The sequence below is a fragment of the Ammodytes marinus genome (genome assembly GCF_949987685.1).
Source record: "Ammodytes marinus genome assembly, chromosome: 9".
Taxonomy (NCBI): Eukaryota; Metazoa; Chordata; class Actinopteri; order Uranoscopiformes; family Ammodytidae; genus Ammodytes; species Ammodytes marinus.
This window is the reverse complement of record NC_137213.1, coordinates 19,836,979-19,863,075: the sequence shown is the minus strand read 5'-3', so window position 1 is coordinate 19,863,075 and position 26,097 is coordinate 19,836,979. Positions and strand designations below refer to the sequence as shown.

Below are 26,097 nucleotides of genomic sequence, written 5' to 3'. Positions count from 1 at the left end.
GAGCCTTGCAGTCAGGCACCGACATTCAGAAGAGGGACAGAGGAACCACTTGACAGTTAGACATACAGTACATATCAGTGTGTTAGCCACTGAGATAACCAAAGTCAAGGGAAGTGGAGGAGCTTGGGTGGAGCTTAGCCCTGAGTCTTCTGTTTACAAAACAATACCAACAAGTGCTACGATGTAAAATACAGCCAGAGAGGACGACTTTGCAGATAAACCAAACACACCACCACATAAAGTGGGGCAGAGGTGATCATTGAGAGGGATTATCTTTGTGACTAATTTATTTTTTCATTAAAATGTTGCAGAGTTGGCTATGTATGCATAAAGTTTATATTACACATTGTTTAATGTATAATTGCTATTGTTTGGTATTAATCCTTTTTTCCCTCTTTCTTTGTAGGCTAAAAGCCTATTTTAATTTGGCTACATTGTTTTGATTTTGCCTCAAGTAGGCTACAACAACACCTGCATCATTCACTTTCCACAAACTGCTGAATACTGATGTCATAAAGCTTTCTTTTTCTGTCCTAATAATTTCCCACCAAGTGTCCTGTATTCAAAATAATTGGTAGCCTAGGCCCTTCATTTAAACCAAAGTAGGGCTAAATATGAATAGCTAGGCCTAAGGTATTTTTATGAAATGAAGTGACTTTACACAAATACATTTGAAAAACAATCACCGTAGAATCTATTGCCCGCTGTTAAATATCAAATTGAAAAGTCAAAAATAGCTTCTTCTTCTTCTACCCTACAGTATAACGCAGCATAACCAGTTTAGTAGATAGGCTACCTCTGTGGTTAACGGTTAAACGGTTTCTGTGTAGTAAAGTGATGCTGTAGTTGCACGCGCACTAGCCGTTGCGTCCAAATGATGACGTAGTGTAGCGGCAGAGATTATCAGCACCGCTGGCTTTGGACGTGTCGTCGCCGCGTTTCCCTCTGAACAGCGGCAAACACTCGTGGAGTTATGTAATTATCCATAATTGAAGCAGGAAATACCGAAGAAGGTGAAATGGCAGGATTTCTAGGTAGTTTCTAAGCGCATACCGCATCAGCTTGTGCTCATTAAAGACGGATACGGCTGCGCGTCGTCGTTAGGGACCGTCCGGGAGATGGACGGGGGGACTGCGGTAACCGGGGATGACGGGAGGACGAGCGAGGAAGCGGCCGACGGCACCTGTCTACAGCTTGACCTCGGGGACACCGGTTCGTAGCCCATATATTTCTGTTAGCGACACATTGTCCTCATTCATGGGGGGCTCACTCAAACCCAGTGCCAGCGGTGGTAGCCTACACCGGGGTAGAAGTTAGTCATGAGTGGGCATCACCATCACGTTGACTTGGCCTAATAGCAAATGAAAAAAGATATTGAGGTTTGAGGAACCTGATCTGAAGAAATTAATAATATATGGCTAGATTAGATAACTGTCATGATTGAAGTCACTGCTGCCCTGTAGGCTTTTTGGCTCATGGTGTCGGTGTGGCTCACTGCAGGTTGGCAAAAACACAAGATGCACATTAGGAATGTGTACACGTAGTCCCACTAGACCTCATAAAGAGCTGCAGTGGGATTAATGTAGGCTACAATGTCCCCGCTCAATGACTGTGGAGCTACATGCATACCATTTACTAGTCACGTTGTGTACAGCTGCCTAGTCAACACACAGTCTACGTAGTGTGGTTTCTCAGTCATTTGCACCTCTTGTCATCCTCAACCTGTCTTCATAATACTTACAATCTCTTCCTCTTCCTAGCTAAATCTGGATAGTGCTTTACATAATCTGATTTGGAATTATGACATTAACAACACACTAATCCATTGTGGGTATCAATTTCAAACATTACTTTCAATGTCGTGGCTGGGAATATGAAAGAGCGTGCATGACAGCTTTATAATACATTTGTGCAAATGTTTGAGAAAGAAAGCAGATGTGGCCCTCATCAATGTAGCTGGTCCAACAAGTTGTCCATGCACGTGCATGCTCGTGTGTGTATACGATTTGTGGATGTTTTTGCACAGATGATTACTATTAAATCCATCAGATTATGCTTGTGCAGAAAGCCATTGCCCATCAAAATCTATGCCTGTGTTGAGTGTCACATTAATGTCACAGCCACAGTCCGCCACTTTCTCGGTTGAGAGGGGAGAGAGATCTAATCCTCTTTAACATGACACACACACACACACACACAGGCCTCAAGGCATACTTATCTTAACATCAACACTAAATGTTTATTACAAGAACATCTAAGTGGGCTTCATGTAGTCACTGCCTTCGTATTATTCATCTAACACATTAAAAACAATCCATTTTACACACGTAGCAATCAGAAAATGCTGGTTGTTTCCAGCTCAGCAGAAAATTATTCTGGCTTGACCCTAATCCCACTGAGACTCTTTGTGTAAGGATTCTCCTTGTCATTGTTCAGCCCGACAGGCTTTTATGTAGTGTTAATCTGCATGTTACAGGTGTAGCCTGTCATGTCGCTGAACAAAAAGGGCCCAAAAGAAACAAAGAAATCTAAATATTAAATTTTTTCTAATTTGGGAATCCCCTTTCTTTAATTTGTGCGAACAAACCCTTCAAAAATTTCCCTTTCACCTCATTTTTCTTTTTAGCAATTCTAGTAGTAAGGCTCCAGGGATGTCGATGGTCCAATAGTATACAGCTGCATCCCCGGAAAACAATACCCTGGCGGGGCGGAAGTACTGTGGCTGGGCGGAAGTTACCTAATAATTCTTCTTCTTTTTTTTTAAAGACAAATAAACGTATTTATCGCTGAAATTAACATAACAAAAAAATAAAAAAATATTTTGAACGTTATTTAGACAAATTATATTGTTTTGGCGATTATGTTCAGGCATCACAGCTACGTGGTTAGGGTTAGGGCAAGAGGACAGGGATAGGCTAGAATATAGATAGAACATTAGATTATGTTCAGGCATCACAGCTGGGTGGTAAGGGTTAGGGCAAGGGGACAGGGAGAGGTTAGAATATATATAGAATAGAACATTATATTAGGTTCAGGCATCACAGCTGGGTGGTTAGGGTTAGGGCAAGTTAGTGACGTAGCAGCAGACATGTTATGGAAGCTAAATAGTCAAAAATCACGTCTGTCACACCACTTCCGCCCAGCCACAGTACTTCCGCCCCACCAGGGTATTGTTCTCCGGGGCTGCAGCTAGACCCTACTCCGATGGTCTGGCCGTAGTTCAGTCAGTTGAGTTCAGTCCGTAGAGGATGAATTCAACTGATGTTGGTGCCATTAGGTTCACATTTGTGGTCATTAATAAAATCTCTCAAAAACTATTGGATGGATCTCAATGGAATTTGGTACATCATGTTCCCATCACAATGAATTGTAATACGTTTTTTTTTTTTTTTTTAGATATTTTTTGGGTATTTTATGCTTTATTGATAGAGTAGAGACAGAGTTGAAAGAGGGGAGTGACATGCAGAGAACGACCGCGGGCTGGAATCGAACCCGGGTCCGCTGCTGGCCGAGGCCCATGGGGGGGACGCCCTACCAACTGAGCTAAGGGCGCCCGCTTGAATTGTAATAAGTTTGATCGGCTTACCTTTTATCAAGCACCATCGTAAGTCCAAAATACAAAGAGACATTTCCTATCAGTCTCGGCTGTATTTTATGTGTAGGCACACTTTTTACTCTAGTGAGAATTGCTCACCTAAACATCTTTCAATAGTCATTCCTACATTACATTCAAGCTTAAGGTGTTGGCTTGAAATGTGTACCCCTCACTTTTTCTAACTTATTGTAATAATAAATAATAAATTAATCATCAAAGACACCCTTACCAACCCCATCAAGGGATCGGTTGTCACACACTATGGGGTTGTTTGTCACTATGTTATCTTAATAGGAATAATCTTGAAAAGAAGGCAAGAAAGCAGAACTACATTTTAAAGTTTAATTGCATTGTCAAGTTGACAAATAGGCCTACATAACTTACTGTTTCTTCTTCTCCAGCTGGGGTGTAGTGCACTGGGGTGCAGTAGCCTTGGCAGCTGGTCTAGTTTGGGATGCACTGGGTTGTTTTGATTTTGTTGCCCTTTTTTCTTTTGCATGCTAGCTGCCTTTTCCTGTTCTATTCTTTCCTTCTCTGGGGTGTCAGTGAGGATACAGCTTGACAATTTATTTCGTTATTGGGTTCCTTTTCTGGCTGCAGCCTTTGGATAACATGTGACAACCAACCCCCCAAAAAATGTGATGACCAACCTCAACTTGAATTTCTTGCTAGCATCAAGACCAACAACCATCTGACAACTAATTAGCTTGCTAACAACATTCTAAACTATAGCTTACCCTTCACACTTTTTTAGGGTAACAAGTGTTTTGTTATAAACCCATTGTGTAAAAGCCTAGAAGAAAAATACTGAGGAGCTAAATATTTTAAATTTGACATGAAAAACACAAACAGTCCTCTAACCTCAAATTCAGCAGTCTAACTCCAAGGAAGACTATGTAGGTGACCTCTGATCCCAATTCTGGATATTTACATACCAACATTTTACAGACGGCGCCTTCTGGTTCAGAGATATAACGATTGTGACAACCAACCCGTGTGACATATACACCGTTCTCCCCTAATAAAATGAGCAAATGTTAGGATGTAACATGCTAAACTAAAATGATGAACATTGTAAACATTGACTTGCTAAACATCAACTTGTTAGCACATAGTCCTTGTGAGCATTTTTATTTGAGCAAAAATAAAGTTAACAGTTTCCTCTCTCCTGTAGAGAGAAAGTTCTGGAAGCAGCTTTTTGGCCGGACAGGATGAAATGATGGTGCATTATCAAAAATCAGCCTGTTCTGTTAATTTCCTTATAGTTTGGAGTGTTGTTGTACAGTAGGTTTTAATATCCTTGATAGATCCTTAATATAGTCAATAAAGTTTATCCTGCTGTAATACTACATCAACTAATTTGACTTTATGACAGGAAGTGTACAAAGTATATCCTTTTTTTTTATTCCCAGAAAAAACTAAAATTATAAATAAAATATGGGCATCATGCACTTATTTCCCTATTGGAAATATGTCACTGCTAAAATAGTCAGTTTACACGCCTCCAGGTGAAATATACCATTATGTTGTCAGGATTTATAATCAAATAGGATGCATGTTCACCAACAATAACTCATTATTACTATGTGTTATATTGAATATTTAACATTATTTTATTCTGTCGTGCCATATGCTGATGACATGGTAAACTCTGCTACAGTGTGCTGTGCTTGACCGTGGCTTAAAGATTCATTATCCTTGTTCTGTCAGATGCACTTGACTTCCTTAATCTTCCCCCTTCACAATTGCAATTTAGCACGATGATGTAAACAAAGTAGTTTGCAGTGTTGTGAACTGTCTCTTTTCCCATTCACTTCCTTCCTTCCTGCTCTCTCTCTTCCCCTGTTATTCATACACAATACAGTTGCGACCTTCACGTCAGTTGTAAAGATTCTCTTACTAATCCTCACGTGTGATTGGCCGACGATGTGATCTTGAGACTTTAGCCCAATGGCAGCCCTCAGATTAGGGAGGAAGTCAATCCAATAGAGTTTTTACCTTCCTAATACAAACTAATCCAGGAATAGCAAACACTAACAGTGTGTCAGTGGCTGCACTCTGCAGTGGACTGAGTTCTGAATGTCAGGTTTCTCTGGATTATCAAAGAACAGATAACCTGTAGGCACTAAACTCTTCTGCTGGTGAGTTGACCATCCATTTTATTTGAAGCACGGTTGATGAAGTTACATTTGTATACAGTTGCCAAATTTGTTCAAAATATTCTCATTTGAAGGTCAATAAGGAGCTTTCAATCAGAGCAGACAAAGTGTTTCCAGTTGTTATGGAATTAGATGTTAAACTTTTCTGTGCACTTGATGATCATATCTGATATCAGATACTATATCTGGAGTGAATGATTGCACATCTAACATTTCTGTTTACAAATCTAATTGTATTTATCTACAGCTTGTCTTTTGGATGGTATTCCTTCTTCAAATAAACATATATAATTAAATGTCAAGTAAGGAAGAAAGGTTGAGTTGATTGTGCGCTGTATACCATTTATCACCAAATGATCACCAAACCCCAGTGTGAGTCTGATGCCAAAGTTGAGATTCACTGCTAAATCATTAACTGCCATATTATAAATAATGCACCAATGTGGATTCTTCTCAACCAATTTCTCCTGCACCTTGTGTCTTTGTCTATGTCCACAGATTCAGCCAAGAAGGCTCAGATAACAGAGGTGAGAGGCTACTTAGCACTATACACCTGTCTGCCTCAGCTGTCCCTGTTGTTGGTTTCTTTTTCTCTTTCCCTTCTTAAATTTGTATTGGTTTGCTGTATAGTTCCATATGACCTCTGATGGGACAATTTATACACAATATATGCAATAGCCTATTACACATCTCCATTTTCCTTTCCTTCTTTTCCTTGTTGGGCAGATGCCGTCCCCTTTCGGAGGGGGCCAAGCCGGTGAGAAGAAGATTGGCCACAGGAGGGTAGATGCCTCTGGAGAGACGTCATACAAGAAGGCAGGCTCTTCCTCTTCATCACTCTTTGTTATTTGTGTCTAATACTGTTTGTAGGTTTGTTTGTTCGACAGGATTTCACCATTTACTATCCACCCACACCTTACTCAGTTCTCCTCCTCCTCCAGACCACCTCCTCTGCCTTGCAAGGGGCCATCCAGCTGGGCATCGGATATACTGTCGGCAACCTCAGCTCCAAGCCTGAGAGAGATGTGTTGATGCAGGACTTTTACGTGGTGGAAAGCATCTTCTTCCCCAGGTGCCTTTGTTTGAGTGGATGTGTTTTTTTTATGTACATTTGTATGTCAAGAAGTATCTAATATTTTTCTTATGTCGAGTACCCATTATCATTTTCTTTCAATCTGACTTTACTTTTACTTTTACAGTGAAGGCAGTAACCTCACTCCAGCCCACCACTACACAGACTTTAGGTTTAAAACCTACGCCCCAATTGCCTTCCGCTACTTCAGAGAGCTGTTCGGGATCCGACCAGATGATTACCTGGTGAGATATGTGTTTTCTTTTAGATGACTGAGCATTCACATTTCTTATATGGGAAAGTTCATTGTTTTCTGTTACATACAGCATAATCAGCAGACACACATCATGCATAAATATTTGCTTTAGAAAACTTAGCAGAACTTTTAGCCCTCTATGGTTTTCATGATATTTTGTTGAACTGGCTGCAAAAACACCTGCCAATTCAGATTATTTATATGGTTGTACTAAATTAGTATCATACTGCAATGTATGTGGACACTATTTATTGCCGCCAGATACTAGCAACGGGCAAAAGTAAATTCTGTTGATGACCACAACACATATCAGAAGTACAAATTTACTGATATGACAAATTGGTCATTTGACTTGGTAATTACTAGTGTATGGCTGGACTGCGATTGGGTTTAAGTAGCTTTGGTAGGGGCTATATTTAAAGTTTGTATTGGTAAGCATTTTGGCTAGTGTGAGGTTATGAAAACACCCACAAATGGAGCCTATTGTAACTTAATGTTATTATTAGGCTACCATGTACGGTAGTAGTGAAGTAGATTTTCATTATAATGCAGTGTGTCAAAATATAATGAATAATGTTGTTAGAAAATACTTAAGTAGTCAAAAAATAAGCTCTGGTCTGTTTAATATTAACGATAGATTTAAAACATCATTTATAGACGGGCATTGTTGTGTCCGTGGGCTTGCTTTGACTTTTAAACTAAATGTCAATTTCGCTCCGCTCATCTGCTTTGTCTGCAAGCACGTTTGTGAGATAGAAACCGCACACATGGGGCGCCCTTAGCTCAGTTGGTAGGGCGTCCCCCCCATGGGCCTCGGCCAGCAGCGGACCCGGGTTCGATTCCAGCCCGCGGTCGTTCTCTGCATGTCACACCCCTCTCTGCCCCATTTCAACTCTGTCTCTACACTATCAATAAAGCATAAAAATGCCCAAAAAATATCTTAAAAAAAAAAAAAAAGAAACCACACACACACACACACACACACACACATCAACAAAAAAACAGAAGTTGACCCAAAGTGCTTTCCAGTCAAGGCAGATAATAATTCCAGATACAATAATAAAGTAGAAAACAAAAGAACAGGAATCATAACAGCTATGTAAAGTAATTCAAACTAAGATGTAGAATGCAAAAACAACGGGTGAACCTCAGACTTAGCTAAAAGCAAGAGAAAAAAGGAAAGATCTTCAAGTGCGATTTAAAATGATCACTGGTGAATAGAGACCCGATGAGGGACGGGAGGCTCTCCCGGAGTCTGGGAGCAGCGACAGAAAAAGCTCTGTCACCTATTGTTTAAAAAACGAGAGTAGGGGATTGAGAGGAGTTGTAAGGACAATGACCTGAGTGACCTAGGGATTGTATATGGGTTTAGCAGATTGATGCTGTATTGTGGAGCTAACCCGCTAAATGCCTTGAAAAAAGTCTAGCAGCTGTACAGTGAATTGCAGTAGTGGAGTCGTGAGGTAATAAAAGCATGGATGAGTGTTTCCAGGTCCTTCTTAGATAAAATCACACACACACACACACACACACACACACACACACACACACACACACACAAAAACATGCACATGTTGTGACATACAGCTCAGCTGCATGTTTAAGCTCACGTTCTACCTGTGCCAGAAGTAGATTAGTAGACTAAAGCCTTCTTTTTTAGACTCCAAGTAGTGAGAGTCAGAGAGTAGTTTGTGTTTGTGTCTGCATGTGTTTGTGCTAGTGGTGGTGGGGAGGAGTGCCGGTACATATCAGTGCATTGTGCAGACTTGCCGTTAAAAAAATATTATTACTTATTTGGACACTTAAGAAGCAATTGCACTTTCCTTATTTTCCAGTTGAATCTTCAGATTTGAACACATTTCATTACAATTTATTTAATTTTGATTTCATTCATTACAATCTTAAAGGTGAAGTGAGCGATATATTTACGCTCTTATACGTGTTAAATCGCTCTATATTCATAAGGTGATCACTTATATAGTGTGCGCACTTCATAACACAGGTCTCTCAGTCACCCGCTCTGCATGTAATCGGAAAATAAACTTTTCTGGTATCCCATAACCTGATATCCAATCAGAAAAGAGAACGCTACAAACCGGCACGTTTTGCAAATATTTATTAATTTTAATATATGGTATTCAGCACCATCAAGACGTAGGTGAAAATAGCATTTCCCCAGTTAAGTTAAAAAACTTAATTTGAATTACTGATAGTACATTAAGGTGTTAATGTGAACACAGTTTGTACTCCTCTATTCTAGATCAGTAATACCTCCCACCCACCAAATCCCTCTGCACTTAAGAGCAGAGTTCCCTTTTTGCTGCTGATGAGCTGTGCCATGTGTGTAGGTGGATAGCACTTTGGTTGGCTATTTGAAAGCTCTACTATATCCAACATTAACAGAGCTATGTAGCCCTGAATATGATTACTCACAATCCCACATAAATTAACTGAAATTAACAAAGCCATTTAAATTGTAATCTTTCATTCTCCTTATGTGTGTCTCTTTTTTGTCTGTCTAGTACTCTCTGTGTAATGAGCCACTGATCGAGTTGACCAATCCAGGAGCGAGTGGCTCAATATTCTATGTAACAAGAGATGATGAGTTCATCATCAAAACTGTTCAGCACAAAGAGGCTGAGTTTCTACAGAAGCTCCTTCCTGGATACTATATGGTAAGTCAAGAAAAGTCCCACATAACAATCAATTCAATAGCTGCTTCCAAATAGTTTATACATTTCACATATTCAATGTTATGTAATTATAATATAATAAATACTGCAAATGTGTAATATTCAACATATAATGGACATCTTTGTTAACTAAACACTAGCAATACCGACATTTCAAAGGGCAATTACATTCGTCCTATCAATCAATAAATCACATTTTATTTATATAGTAGTAAATAAGAGATGGAAGATGGAAATAAACAGTAGATAGCAGTCTGAAAAGTGAAAAACCCTAGGTAAAGGGTTGGAAACCTTTTTTTTATATAACTTTGACTAAATAACCTCTCTGTCAATGAGACAAATTGGAAAACGGAACCCTTGCCACAGGTTTTGTATCTTGTGTGTCTAGATTTGGATGTGTGGTGTTTGTGTCCATGAGCGCACGCTTAAGAGCAACGCAGCAGCTGAACTCCTAGCCATCTTCATCCCTTTTTATCCTGCAGTTGGCCTCGGTCAGCAGTGACGCCAGCAGGTGGCTTTGTAATAGATCTGAGAACACATAGGGCTAAGTACTCCTTAGCAGGTCAAGCAAGCACACATTATCTAGACACACAATGACGTGCTGAGGCCCTGTGGATAGATCACGCTGTCTGGCAGGTGCATGGTACATTGGACGAAACACTTCCAAAGAAATGTACCACTTGTCTTTAATTATCCCTGTCTCTTTCCCCTGTGTTTTACACCAGAACTTGAACCAGAACCCCAGGACATTGCTGCCAAAGTTTTTCGGCCTCTACTGCGTCCAATGCGGGGGCAAGAACATCAGACTTATTGTGATGAACAATATATTACCTCGCTCCGTACGCATGCACCTCAAGTTTGATCTGAAGGGCTCCACGTACAAGAGGCGGGCCTCCAAGAAAGAGCGAGAGAAGTCCAAACCCACTTTCAAAGATCTTGACTTCCTAAATGACCTTCCCGAAGGCCTCACTATGGACCATGACACGTACAGTGCTCTGGTCAAAACTCTGCAGAGAGACTGTCTGGTGAGAAAGAGAAGAGGGGGGAGATGGATAAACAGTATTTTGTCAAATTAGATGAACACTGTATATTACAGAATAATTAAATGGTGAAATAACAGAATAGATGAAGTGGAAACGAGAGGCTCAGAAGTGAGAAAAATCAGTTTTTAATGCACATGTTTTGATTTTTCCCATGCCCCAGGCTGTACAATTTAAATCCATTGATGCATAAAATACATACATTGTTGTGATTTTCCTCAGGAGCTTGGGAAATGTTTTAAAAATACTGTGTGTGTGTGTGTACCACGTCAGGTTCTAGAAAGTTTTAAGATTATGGACTACAGTCTGCTGCTGGGCATCCACAACAAAACCCAAGCAGAGCGAGAGCAACAGGCTGAGGGCTCACCGGCAGGAGGCGGGGACGAAAAGAGGCGTGCAGCTCAGAGGTCCCTGTACTCTACTGCCATGGAGTCTATACAGGGAGGCTCCACATGCAGGGACACACTGGACCATGATGACACGTAAGTCGCCAATTTGTCTTGTTGGTACGTTGGGTCAAAACACTGATTACATTTGAAAGTGATGGTAATATTATCCAATCTGTCTGCAGTATGGGGGGTATTCCAGCTGTAGGCAGTAAAGGAGAGCGTCTCCTGCTGTTTGTTGGAATCATTGACATCCTGCAGTCATACAGGTAGGCAAGTAAATGAATACGTTAATCAATAAAAACTCTCATGGTTAATTTAATAAGGATATATTAAATTGAGGTTTAAATCACCTCAAACCTCTGCAGCATCCTCAGTCTGAGGTATTGTTGAATGCATTGAATGACATGGTTTTACACAGAAAAATAGATATTTTTTTCTCTGGCTTCAAAGTCAAGAGTTGATAAGGTTAATCCTGACAGTAATTTAGGCATTATGTGTCTGCAAGGAATGTTAAAGGACGGAGACAGATCTCGGCGAAAAACTGTCCCTGACATCATGTCTTACTGTCTTTAAAGATAAATATGAATGGAGGAGAGTCATGCCAGTTATGGTCAGGACAGGCTCAGCCATAAGACATGTGTGCACTGCCTAGCATTACATTCAGTTCTTAAAATGCACATCAACAGTGCAAGTGGGACTGTTGACACTGGTTTATCCCTAACTTGAATCATTTTATTGTCTTGTCTGACAGACTGATCAAGAAACTGGAGCACTCTTGGAAGTCTCTCATACACGACGGGGTGAGTAGCAGTTTTTTGGCATTATTTTGTCACCCTCTGGCCTTATTCTGTCCATTATGTATAACATTGTATATGAAAAATGAAACATCATTATAATTGCTTCTTCGTTGCTGCCCTTTCCCAAAAGGACACGGTGTCAGTTCACAGACCTGCTTTCTACGCAGAGCGGTTCTACAAATTCTGTAGCACCATTGTCTTTAAGAAGAGCTGCTGTGAGTTGACTAATGTGCATGAGACAAAAATGTCGATAACAATAATTTTTATTGATTATTCTTTATTATGCCAGTACATGTAATAATCACATCGCCATGCTTTTACAGCATTGCGATCCTCTCCGTCTAAGAAAGGACGAGGGGTTCTCATGTCCAAGTCCAGTGTTAGAGCAGGTTCATCCGGGCAGCGACCCTCAATCGCTGAAGAGAGACAGGAACACCTGGACAACTTAGAGAACCTACGAGGAGCTCACAGCTTCCACGTGCTAGAGGACAACGGTACGGTATAGTTAAACTTTCTTGAAAACCCAATTAGTCCCACAGCAAGTATATAGACAGTCATGACATGTTCCACACAGGATTCATTAAAGGTTGTCGTTTTTCCATTCCAAGTGGAAATGGGAATGCTTAATGTGTCTTTGTAAACGTGGCAATGCTATTAGCTTCAGTTGCCTGCAGCTGAGAGCTCCATTTCCCTCTTTAAATGAAACGAAGTGAGGCCTTTATTGATCCCTGCAGAGAAATAGTTTAGTAGCAACACAGCAATATAATCAAAGTAAAAGTAAGACACTAACAAATCAAGACTACATTATTAAATAGATAAAAAGTCAGGTGTACAAACATGCATCATTTACTGCATGCCCACGTCAAAACTCATAAATGAGTAAGAGATAAACAGAACTTGACCATATGAAGAAGAAGTGGTCCAAGCATTCCAAATGCTGTACATTTCCAACAACATGAGATGGCAGTTTGCTAGAATAAAAAGTTTGAAGGACCTAAGTTGACATACATGATTATACCAGATTTAGCTAAAGCAGTTGTGTTTACTGTTTTTCTATCTATGTCATCATCTCTTTTCCCATTTATTTGTTGATGATTCATATTAGGGAGAGAGGCACACTGCACTCCTCCTCCCTTTGAAGATGCTACCACGGCTTCTATCGCCACCACCCTCTCCTCTAACAACTCCCTGCCCACCACCCCTTTCGACACTCCAGAGCACCCGCGCTTCAGGAGACAAATGCATTCCCCACAACTTACCAGGTGAGAATAATCACATGAATATACATTGATTTATATTTAAAGGAGAAGTAAGCGATATGGTCCTTTTGGCTCAGTGACTGCAGTTAGCAGTCCCCTCCCTCGTCCCTACATCACCACCACATGAACGTGCATCAGTATTCGTCAGATTGTACCAAGATGGAGAGCAGAGAGTCATCATTATAGCGTTGTGTCTCCTGATTGGATAAAAAATTAGCGGGATACTCAAAATATTATCTGGCAATTACTGCAAAGCTGAATGAATGGGAGACCTGTGTTATGAACTGAGCATATAGTCCAGGCAAAATAGCATTTTACGACAGACAAATTGTAAAAGAATTTTTTTCAGCTCAGATCATTTCTATGAGGTGTCCAGAACAACATACTAAAAGTCCTAAGAAATCCTAGTTGAGGAAACATGTTTAATTCTCATCAATCCAAGGTGTGTGCCAATAAGGCGAGACACCAATAAATCCCAATAGGGCTATTTTTTTTCCTTTAGTCCTATCAAAAAGAAACTTTACACAATGAAAGTATCCATGATAATTAAAATTTTTTGTATTACAAGTTTCTTTGAAAATTTATTTTAATATGCAAATGAGCTATACACTAATCGAACATGCCCAAAATCAACCCAAATAGGCTTAATGTTTTCCTTTACTCCTACCACAATAAAACTTTACATAGTAAAAGTATACTGGAAAAGTAACTTTTTTTGTATTACAAGTTTATTTTTAAATGCATTTGAATATGCACATGAGCTCCACACTTATTGAATATCCAAAAGTTTGTGAACCCTGAGCTGCATTGGTTAACAATTTAACCAATGCAGCTCAGGGTTATGTTTACCTGCTCAATAGCAGGTAAACATAATCAGGTGGGCCAAATTGAGTGATGAAATGGACCAATGTAATGAGAGATCTTTAGGGAAGAAATTGGGTGGCACTAGATAAAACAGAGATCAAACCAGGTCAGTGTAGGCCCACCAAAGTGAACCCATACAGATCAGACTTGCCACAGATCAGACTTGCAACAAGAGTACTAACAAGTCTGTCATCACCTACTGAGACTGTGTCTTTTGTTCTGACAGAGGCAATGGCAGTTTGGACAATGAGCACATCTGCATCGTGCTTTGCATGGTTTGTGAAACACCATTTTTTGTCTTACAAGTTTCTTTGAAAATGAATTTTAATATGCAAATGAGCTATACACTTATCAAATATAGGCTACCCAAAATATGTCCGCATAGGCTTAATTTGAACCTTTACTCCTACCACATTAAAACTTTACACAATGAAAGTCTAAATGAAAAGTAAAACATTTGTATTAGAAGTTAACCTATAATGGTCAAGGCTTTCCAGAAGGGGTTGGTTGAACGTCAGAACAGGGGTCACATCATACTGCAGAGCTTGAGTTGCCAAACACCTCAATGTTGAGTATATGCAGGATTCATCATTGGGATCAAGATCAATCATTGGAAGGAATGTTACTGAAGCTCTTCCAGGGTGTTCATCTAGAAGATGCAGGATCTGCATCATACCAGACCACGATGGCCTTTGAGAGTGAAGGAGTAGGGATGTCTTCCAGAAAACATCCAGCTGTAATGTTTTGTTATCTGCTGGCAACAGAGCCAGTGGCTGATACTCAATAGGTTCACGTATAGGAGGAATCATAAAGTACTGAATGTGTATGCGACCAACCGCAGCAATATCTGCAGGAGTCACTTGGATCTTTAAAGGAAAAAATGAAGCCTATGCGGATATATTTTGGGTAGCCTATATTTGATAAGTGTATAGCTCATTTGCATATTAAAATACATTTTCAAAGAAACTTGTAAGATAAAAATGGTATATCACAAACCATGCAAAGCACGATGCAGATGTGCTCATTGTCCAAATTGCCATTGCCTCTGCCAGAACAAAAGACACAGTCTCAGTAGGTGATGACACAGACTTGTTAGTACTCTTGTTGCATCATGCTGATCTGAATGCACACGAGCTGTTTATGGCACAAGAACCAAAGAAAGCAACAAAAATAAGACGGATATGGTGCATAAAGCAGACAAAGGAGTTACTTGGTCCCAAGGTGCGTGACAATCTCCTCTTTCTCCATGCCATTTCAGGCTGTGATTCTACATCTGGCATAGGAAAGGGAATGGCACTAGCCTGTAAATCCAGACCTGCCACTAGGCGCTGGCAAATTAAATGTGCTGCGCCTGTTGGTCTGGGCACTCTCCATTGAAGCTCATTAAATATGTCAAGAAATCCTGAGCTACGTTTCAATTGGTTCTATCTGATATGGGCGGGCCAGAGCCCTATGTATGGTGCTCTGGGGCGGACGTAAACGGATGACGACAGTGCGCCGTCGAAGCCGTGATAGTAAACATCAAAGATGGCTGCGGATATGTTGTTTGAGTTTGAGATGGCTTTGGCCTCGACCCTTTACAATTTGGAAGACGGCACTCAAATCTTTCATTAGCAAGTAAGTGGAATGTTCGGTTTTGCAGACGACCACGGCAAAAGTTAAATTTAACAGTTAATCCCACTGTTCGCTAAATGAACGGGGCTTAATACGTCACATTGTTCATTGCTCTGATTGGTTGTAGTGCTATCAAATTGCGTGCAGTGGCATTTGAAGAGACAAATCTAATTCATGAGAGGCACCTGTTATACCCCTGGCAGGTAAGCCAGGCAGTTTTTCAGGTTTGAGGCCAGTCTAAAAGCAGCATTGCCATCACCCATTGGCAGTAGGATGATTGGATATTCAATAAGTGTGGAGCTCATGTGCATATTCAAATTAATTTAAAAATAAACTTGTAATACAAAAAAAGTTACTTTTCTAGTATACTTTTACTATGTAAAGTTTTATTGTGGTAGGAGTAAAGGAAAAAATTAAGCCTATTTGGGTTGATTTTGGGCATGTTCGATTAGTGTATAGCTCATTTGCATATTAAAATTCATTTTCAAAGAAACTTGTAATGCAACATGTTTTCATTGTCATGGATACTTTCATTGTGTAAAGTTTCATTTTGATAGGACTAAAGGAAAAAAATAGCCCTATTGGGATTTATTGGTGTCTCGCCTTATTGGCACACACCTCGGATTGATGAGAATTAAACATATTTCCTCAACTAGGATTTCTTAGGACTTTTAGTATGTTGTTCTGGACACCTCATAGAAATTATCTGAGCTGAAAAAAATTATCTTACAATTTGTCGGTTTTTTGGCCCAAAAATGGGTTACTTTGCCTGGCCTAATACTGTTTATGTGAAAGCTGTATGACTATAGAGTGATTTAACACGTATGTTAACAAAAAAATATTGCTTACTTCTCCTTTAATGGCAATACTACATATTGCATGTGTGTGCTCCGCCTTCTCTACTGATATCACACTCTTAATGAATGAATCTTAACAAAAGCAAAAACAATATGAATGAAACAAAATAAACAATCAAAGGCTTATTTAAAACATAATTCACCCCGTTCCGTCCTGTGTGCTTTCAGGTCACAGAAAGTCGACGTCCACGAGGAAAAGCAGGACACCATAACAGTGGAGGTGGAGCTCAGGTACGCACATATAAAACCAATACCATAATAGTATAATGTCCATATAGCTACCTGTGTAACATTTGCTCTATGTTTTTGCTTTCGTACAGTAAAATCCCCCAGAGCACGGAGCTCACGCAATTGACGGATGCGACCTCTCACGTCCCACTGTCTCCTGCCCACAAACCCGTTGCCATTGCCTCATCCACTCCGTATTCCTCCTCCACCCTCCCTCCTAACTTTGCCTCTGCCTCCCCCTCCTCCTCTGCTGCCCTATCAGCTGCCCAGTCATCCTCCACACTCGCCCTTTCATCATCCATCCGTCCGTCCACCAAACCGCTCACCTCTCCCACGGCTGCAGCAGCTCAGTCTCCCACCCTTTCTTCCCCAGTCTTTCATTCCACTCCCGTAGCCACAGTTGTCTCCCAGGCTCCACACACCTCCTCTTCCTCCACCTCCGTCCCTCCTCCTGCCTCAGCTTTCACTCCCATCCGCCCGGCATCTCCTCCCTCCTCTCCCCACCAACACAACCAGCAGCAGCAGCAGCAGCAGCAGGAGCAGGAGCAGGAGCACCGTCTCCCCTCCACCCCTCCCTCCTCCCAGCCTCCCAGCCCTCAGCGGCCCCCGCGAGCCCCGCCACGGCCATCCTGCAATCAGCTGTCTGTGTCCAGTAGCCACAACTCATTAGAAGGCGAGGTGCCGGTGTCCGACATCTACTTTGTAAGTTACCCCTCATTTTCATGTGAACATTTAACATTTATTATTATTACATTTTTGCTTTATTTGAAGAGACTCAAGGTCCACTTTAGAGACACACTGTACAACACACATACAAGTAAAAAAAAATAAAGAAAAAAGTCTATTATACCAATGATTCCACATAAGTGACTGGTATTAATTATATCACTCCACGTCATTTGACAGTAAATAGGTCAGTACACTGCAGGTGTTGTTTTGTTGGCAGCACGGAAAGTTAAAGATCATTTTTCCTTCTTGCATTTGTCTGATCTACTGGGTCTCTTGCAGTGGCCCAGTGAGGACAGCGTGGAAGAGTTATGATGGTGAGAGGGGGGGGGGGGGTGTGTTGTTGCAGTGTGCACGTACTATGGGGGTCGCTCTCTCGCCGCCCGAAAATGCTTCTTTATTTCCCGAAGCACGAGTCTGTCACCGCTCACAGTTCATGCTTTTTTTCACGAATGTTCAACCAAAACACTGGGGTTGTCTTTCCTGCACAGCATGATGTATTCATATCTGTCAATCTGCATCCATGCGTATAATGTCAGTGTCATGCACAGTTCTCCATCATTCTTTCTCTTTGTGTCAATAGTTTGTTACATTGTAGCTTTCATCCTCCATTCTCCCTTTCGCTCCTTTCTCTTCTTCATCATTACTCTCTTCACCACTGCATAATAATTCATTCAATTCCTTTTTCTCCTGTGCACACATTATATGTTTTCTGCTGTGTTCATCTGTGTGTGTGTGTGTATGTGTGTGTGTTCATCCATCAGTATGCAGATGGCAGATATTGGGTATACTCTCCAGTTCTTGGCCGCCGTAAGCTAAACTCTAGCTCCAGTTACAATGTGAGTCCCCACCATAGGAGTAAGAGTTACCTGTTCCACGTACTGTTCCTCTGGGACTGTACCAAGCACAGCTGCTTATGGATCCTCAGAAGGACCTCAAAATGAAACTTCACATTTCTGCAGAAGACATTGCACATTAATAACTGCACATTTAAAACGGAGCATGCATGTTTATTTAACTAACATTATAACAAATGACATTTTAATACTTTGTCATTTAAGTGTTTGGAGATCTAATACCTGCGGTTTAGTTACTGTAGCTTGTAGTGGCTTTGTGATCCCTCAAGTTCTGCCCTGTAGAAGTTCTAGTAGCAGAGACAAGCTTATTAGCGTTGTTGTCAGTGTTTGATTAGAATTATTCCACCTTCCTGGGTTTAGAAAATTAAATCTTTCTCAATAACTAAACTTATTAATGACATTTTTTTCCGAGCTTGGAATAGAGTTTTAACGTATAACATTTTCTGCTTCATCTGGACTGTGTGGGTGTGTTTTGGTTTGATCAGATGGGATTGCTTGTGCTGGCAACATAATCTAACAACCCCACGGCAGTGATTGGATTTTAATTAAAGTGTTATTCATCTCTGATTAATGCATAGAAGTTGGGAAAATCACCTATTTTCAATTTATCATCGCCCACTTCAAAATATGAGAAAAAAAGTAGAACAAAAATATGAATGCAGAAATCTCTAAGACACTAACAAATCAATTGTTCTTCGGCAGAAAGTTTTGTTTTTATTGATGATCCAATCAGAGATGTTATGAAGATGATTGAAACAAATATAATTTCATGACCTTGAAAGTGAGTTTACACCATTTTAAAATATGTAGAATTGCTTCTTAGTTTAGTCTTGTTTTTATTTTTATTTTTTCATATTTAAGATAAGCAAAAGTCAAATTGTCCTCTTAGCTTAGTTTAGAGTTCCCAGCATGAGAACCTTAAAGCAGCAGGCAGCCTTAAAGGGGTAGTTCAGGATTTTAGACATAGGGCCTTATTCCCAAGTTAGCCTTGGTGTTCTTTATCAGTGGAGACAGTTTTCAACACATTTAATTCAGTCCTTCTAGTTGCAGAGTGCGCTCGTGCTAAGCTAGCGCACGGCATCGGGGGGATACCTAGCCTGCTACTAAAACAGTCTTACCCACTCCACAGTACACCCGAGGCCAATCAATTATAACGCCAGACTATCGATGTAAATGTCTGTGTTGATAGAATAATTTTAGAAATAAAACCAACCTCGCATATTGCATTTTGAGGGACTTTATACCCTGTAGGCTGCGGCAGCGGCGGACTAATACCTAGGTTACAGGCTCTATAATAGTTTGTTTACCTGCTGCTGCCCGTACCTGTACGAGCCGGAATACACTGATGAAGAATTGAGAGGGATGCTCAAAGGGCAGAAAGAGAAAGAGCGTCTGTAGAGACAGCCCCCGCTGGAGCTGCAGCAGAGAACCGGGACAGAATGACGGTAGACTGGTGGCAGTGCAGTTTCAGTTTCTGTCCCATGCTGCTCTGTTTACTTTCTGCTGTAGTGATTCGGTTACACAGCAAAGTAAAAGTCCGCTGCTGCTAAGAAAGTAGTCCCTCAAAATGCCATAATTCATGCGATGCGAGGTTGGTTATATTTCTAAAATTATTCTATCAACACAGACATTTACATCGATAGTCTGGCGTTATAATTGATTGGCCTCGGGTGTACTGTGGAGTGGGTAAGACTGTTTTAGTAGCAGGCTGGTATCCCCCCGATGCCGTGCGCTAGCTTAGCACGAGCGCACTCTGCAACTAGAAGGACTGAATTAAATGTGTTGAAAACGGTCTCCACTGATAAAGAACACCAAGGCTAACTTGGGAATAAGGCCCTATGTCTAAAATCCTGAACTACCCCTTTAAACTATTCAGTGTCTCTGGGGGATGTTCTTATGAATGAATCTTTCTCCAAACTTCTCTCTAATTGTTCTCCTCTTGTCTCCTGTCTGCCTCTGCTGCCCTCTACTGGCCGACCACAGCAGAACCAGGAGGACCGGAGCTGGGTGTACTCTCCTCTGCACTCAGAGTCCAGAAGGGGCTCGGATGAGGAGGGACATACAGTACGTGGCACAGTCCATTCATTATTTTTCATTCATTCACATAACAGAAATTAGAGAATCTACACATTTCTTCTTTTACAATTCTCCTCTTAGCATTCTCCCTACTTATCCTCTATTCCTCCCCCTCTTTATTCGTCTCTCCACTCTTCTAGTAACTCACAGCAGAGACATCAGTGATGGATGGAGCCCGAGCTGTCTCCATATACAGAAGCTGTGAGGTTTTGATAGCAAAGCTGGCAGGACACTTTGATAATTGATGCTGGCTACCCAAGCTGCATGTGGAAGCTTGCTTTGCCGACAGAGACTAGAGGAATGAGCTTAGCAGCATTCAAGTATACAACAACATACATCCAAATACATAAAATAGTATAACGACCAATATATTATGCAAAAACATCATTAAACATACATTCCTGGACAACCTGACTGACATTAAGCAGATAAATACACGTGGTACAACCAGCTGTGTGGTACTGTGAATGGTTTTGGTGCCTGCTACGTCAGGTATTGTTGCAGCCCGGCTGTTTCTTTGGTGTTGTTTTCAGTGTTCATGAGTACTGTGCCAGCTCTGGCTATGCAATATGGACATACACGTTATTCCTATATTACAGAGTTTATTCACACATTTATTTTTCATTAGGGGCATGTCAAGGCTGTACATCATTTTACTTTGAGCACTTTATTTATGTACTTGTGGCTGCAGTCTTTTGGAATTGTATATGTTTTGAATTTTGTTGTTGAAAACACTCAAACATGTGTGTCAGTGTGTGCTGTGTATGCACAATGTTCTCTTTTTCCAGTGGTGTGTGGTGGTCCACTTAAAAAAAAAACTTTGATCTGACAATGAATGGTTGTGTTCAAAATGCCTTATTGACAAATTTCATAACTGTTTTTGATATTATGGTCACATGTAATCATTCAAAATAAAATACTCAGAAATGTAAACTTAACCTGTAGAGCATTTTATTGTGGTTAAATACCAAATATTTGACACAGAGTTGAAACATCAAGCAACCATGCATTTACACCTTTTCAGAGTTTAGTATGTGTGTGTGTTGGTCTGTCTTTTTGCGTGCTAAAGCGTGTCCGTATGTCTGTGTTTGCATGTGTACTGCTGAATGATTGGGAGACATATAAGTGTAAGATGTTTTTGTCTTGCCAATTTGTACAATTTTCAAAAGGTGTAACTTCCATTTGTTGTTATAGGCCGAGTCTGTATCAGCCATAAGCATGTTGGCTGTGAGAGAAAAAGGAATAACCCAGTCTTCAATGGCACTAGAATAACAATAAATTAACAAATCAAACAAAGTGAGCTAAACTGAAATAACCTTATTTTTTATACAGTTTAGTAGAAAAGAAAAGAAATCCACTGTTGCCACAAACAGTACCTTCCTTCTTCCATGATACAAGATTGACTGCTGTAACTTGTATTCTTTGAGTCCGCTGAAGCTAACCTGCACATTTGTGGGCAACCGTGTGTGTAGCTGATCACTGTGCAAAAGTAAAATAAAGAATATATTGTGTACAAAATGATTTTTGGAATGGGTGGATGTTTAATATTTTTCGCAAACCAGTTCAAAAGGAGAATATATTTTGGTTGGAAAATGTAATTTGCATTAGTAGCCCAGTAGATGGCACCACAATGTCTCGGATGTTTTCTCAATCACTCCACATTATATGTGGAATCTCCTACAGTTTTTTCTGCTACTTGAACATTCAGACCTCTTAGTTGCACTGTAAAATTTAATTGCACAAATAAATATGACAGTGCCATAATTCGTTTTATTGTGTTGCTGGATCATAAAAGTGAGTCTCACACTTCATTCTTTGACTGGCCATATCACGGTGGCTTTTTAACACTCACACAAACATAAAGATATAAAACCTGGATTGCTTTGTATGGGGTTTGCAATTTCTTTATCTGCATAGATAGCTTTGCTGCTAAAAATACACACAGACAAGGATCAATATGGCTTCAATCAAAAGAGCCCATTGAGATTTTCCCTGGCTCTCGCCAGTGATACAGTCTCCCTATATAGACACACATACACTCACACACAGAGAAAAAGGAAAACAGGAGTAAAATTACACACAAAGAACACATTGCAGGGAATGTTCACTGTCTGTAACCCTCCGTGTATGTGTCGGTCAACATGCATTGCTGTGTGCAGGCCTGTGCTTTATGTTTAAGCCAGAGTTGCGAATGTCAATCAAGGTGACAAATCAGCCATGCCGGGCCATGATAGAATGTGTGATAGACAAGGATCAGTAGCCACCTGTCCAATTGTCCCGGAATGAAATTGTCCCTCTACTTGGTTTCCCACCTGTTTTTGTCCTTATGCCTCTGAAAACACACACACACACACACACACACACACACACACACACACACACACACACAAACACGCATATGCAGACACACTGACACGCACACGCACACACGCACGCGCGCACACACACACACACACACGCACACACACACACACACACACACACACCTAATCCTGCTGGCCCCCGTTCCATCTCTCTGACATTTCGCCAAGAGGTTATTCCTTCACCTGTCCAGCGGTGCAACTGATTGAGCAAGGTAAAGCTTTATTAAAGAATATGGCTTATAATATTTTCAAATTTGTCTCATTGTCAAAAAATCCCATGAAAAGTACTGTAGGGTTGACATGTTACCTCATTACTTCATTCCGATGAACATGGTCAATGCATTTTTTTTACGAGTGTCTCTCGCACGTTCATCACCATGAAATAAATACTCACCAGAGGCCTAAATGTGTATTAATCTGCAGCTGGAAATAATCCCCAACAAATTCACTATCAACTCCTGTCCGAGTAACAGTTGGTACATTTTGCCTTAAAAAGAAAAAAGAAAAAAATCTTAATATCTTAATTAGATACAGATTTGCTTTGGGTGAAGAGTGACAGACAGGCTGGGGGGGAAAGTAATAACAGTAATATGAAATTTCATCAGCCTTATTCTTTAAGCACTGCTGGGACATTAGGGTGCCATGGTGACATCATTCTTCCTGGCTGGAGTGAGCCAGGAAGTTCTCTGGTTGCCTCCCATAATCCAAACTCATGCATTTCACATGGACTGAAGACTTTAATAGACATCAATGTATTTTTTTTTATTTTATGTCCGTTGCTCTTCTGCTTCTCCCTCTGCTTTCCACTAAGTGCATTCTGGAATAGGCATCAGACACCTGTGACTTTGAACAGGAACAATATCCTCATGATTATCATAAAAAAGCACACATCAAAAAAAAACATGAAATAAGGAAGCAGGGAATACACATGAGCATGCGGACAGAGTTCTAAAGGAAGGGCTACAGGTTCCATTTTAAAAGGGTTTGATGAACTTAAAGAAATAAAAGTGGTGGTATCTGTACCTGGGGTGACATGGGCCGTCGCAAAACTGAGCTTTCATCTGCACCAAAACATGAACAAATGCCTTTTGTTCTCTCAAAGGAGAGCGGCGCAAAAGCCACAACAAACAGGGAAGTGTGTTTGTGATTGTGTGTGTGTGTGTGTGTATGCGTGTGTGTGTGTGTGTGTGTGTGTGTGTGTGTGCATGTGTGCGTGCACGTGAAAAGGAGACAGCGAGAGGGAGAGAAAGATCAAAGCAGGAGGTATGTTTTTGAATCTCTGTGTAGGAGGTGAAGCCTCACCTACCCAGAATGCCTTGCCTCACTCCTGACAGCCCACTCAGGTTCCTGGGAGCATCACTTCTCTTTGCAGCACGCATATTGTGATACTAGTTTTTCTCATCCGGATATTCTCAGAGAGTCTTGAAACGGTTTGCTCAGTGTGAACCAGCAGTCCACCTCTGATCTGTGATGCAGAAGACGCAGTTTTCTCCGGTTCAGTATGAGAAATATGGAGTGAACAGTCACCGAAATATCACCAGAGTCTTTTTCACTTCCAGAAGATTGTTAGTACATTATATCAAAGTGCATCCCCCATTCTCCCAATCTTTGTGAAGGGATCGAAGCGTCTCTTTGTAACTCAGCCTGAGAAGCTGCAAAACAGATGTCTGTCTTTTCAAACAGTGGGAGCGTGGTGCCCTCTCACACTCACATGAAAAACATGAGAGCGTTGTCAGTGTCTTAAGGCAGTGTTTATCTTTGGCCGGCCGAAGAAAACAAAGCCATCGATTTCTAATCCTAATCCCCCTTTCTACTGCCTCTCTCCTATTGATCATCCATCCATCCTTAATGAGATGGAGGTATAGAGGGATGGAGGACTGATGAAGGACATAACTTTGTTCTGCTGTCTCCTCTCCCTTCAACCCCATCTCTTTTCAATCTGTCTCTCTCTCTCTTGCTCGCTTTCAACTCCTTCACGTTCTTTATGGTGGAATAGAAAGTAAATGCAGCCCTGCATGTGTTTTTTTGGATGTTTATTAAACCTGGAGGCTTGTAGTGCTAGCGGGGGTTCACCCTAATATTGAAATGGGATGACATGGATGAATGGACTAAACATACAGAAACGCACATGCATGCGTACACAGTGAGAGAGGATTTGGTTTCAGTCCAAACAACAGTAATGTTATTCCTGCCTGTGTAGTTAGTAGCCTGTATACCACCACGCTCTCTCTGAGTCTCAGTGATATTGTCTGTTGATGACCTGCTTCCCCTCTGCTCTGCTGAGACAGAATCTAAGGATCATTCATTCATGCACCTGATCTGAAAACAAATATTATTGAAGCTATACGGAGTAGATGAATCCCTCCTTCTGGCACTTGTTTATATCTGCTCTGGGCTACCTGTCTAAGAGTTGCTTTGATGCTCATGTTAAAGCCTCTGGAAACCTGGTCTAAAATAGTCAAAAATCCATTCATGATATCAAAGTTGTGTGTCTCAATCAGCTTTTACAAACACCTCATTGAAAATAAATGTTCATAAATATTACAAAACTTAGGCTACATAAAAAACGGCTTTAGACCGTTTGACTGGACTTTGTGGACAAGGACGTATCACACGGCCTCAACAGTCATTGTTTTAATCTAACCTTTGGGCAAAAACTACCGTGATTGGATCAAAATACTTATTGTTTAACAAGAACCATAGCATAGCCCGACTCATCTAAACTGAAATGACTCTAAAGTTTATCAAACTTAAATGACAACATCTTTAATTTGGATTGATAGAAATGCCAAACTCTTTTCAGATGCTTACTACCATGCAACTAACTCCCCCAAATAACATTGTTGGGAGCACTTTGTGGATTTACAGGGGCTTTAGGCAAACCTAGTTCCCTTTAGAGAAGTTTTTGAAGTTTAGTTCTTCATCTTCTAAACTTTCATTGACTTATTAGTGCCTATTATTGTCCCATTAGGTTTATCTTTGTAGCGTGCCGTGTATGATTTCACAGGTTTGGGAGATACTCGACAACCGCGGTCGGTCTTATCTCCTGCTGCTCACCAAAGAAGGACTTTATCAGTTGGATGAAGCTAACCACGGAGCACAGTGTGAAAAATCAATTTCTACAGGAGCGGTGTTAACGAGCTTCACTGTAAGTCACCGTGTGATCTTTAAATCCAATTTAAACAGGACAGGAGGTTGTCAACACCAAAAGCCCCGAAGTAATGTCTCGATGGAGTTGTAAGAAAAAGAGGG

At 40.7% G+C, this 26,097-nt stretch overlaps 1 protein-coding gene across 1 annotated transcript; it reads left to right on the top strand.

The window, feature by feature from the left end:
- Nucleotides 1-1,118: 1,118 nt before the first annotated feature.
- Nucleotides 1,119-20,647, top strand: LOC307255380 (phosphatidylinositol 4-phosphate 5-kinase type-1 gamma-like; the record flags this gene model as incomplete). Its single annotated transcript, XM_080034063.1, has 18 exons — nucleotides 1,119-1,212; nucleotides 6,253-6,281; nucleotides 6,481-6,570; nucleotides 6,696-6,826; nucleotides 6,954-7,071; nucleotides 9,605-9,757; nucleotides 10,501-10,800; nucleotides 11,089-11,297; nucleotides 11,387-11,470; nucleotides 11,956-12,004; nucleotides 12,132-12,216; nucleotides 12,325-12,495; nucleotides 13,107-13,263; nucleotides 16,764-16,826; nucleotides 16,916-17,525; nucleotides 18,314-18,388; nucleotides 20,390-20,470; nucleotides 20,564-20,647. 18 exons carry the CDS (start codon nucleotides 1,119-1,121, stop codon nucleotides 20,645-20,647), a joined length of 2,583 nt encoding a protein of 860 aa, XP_079890189.1.
- Between the last annotated feature and the right edge of the window lie 5,450 nt (nucleotides 20,648-26,097).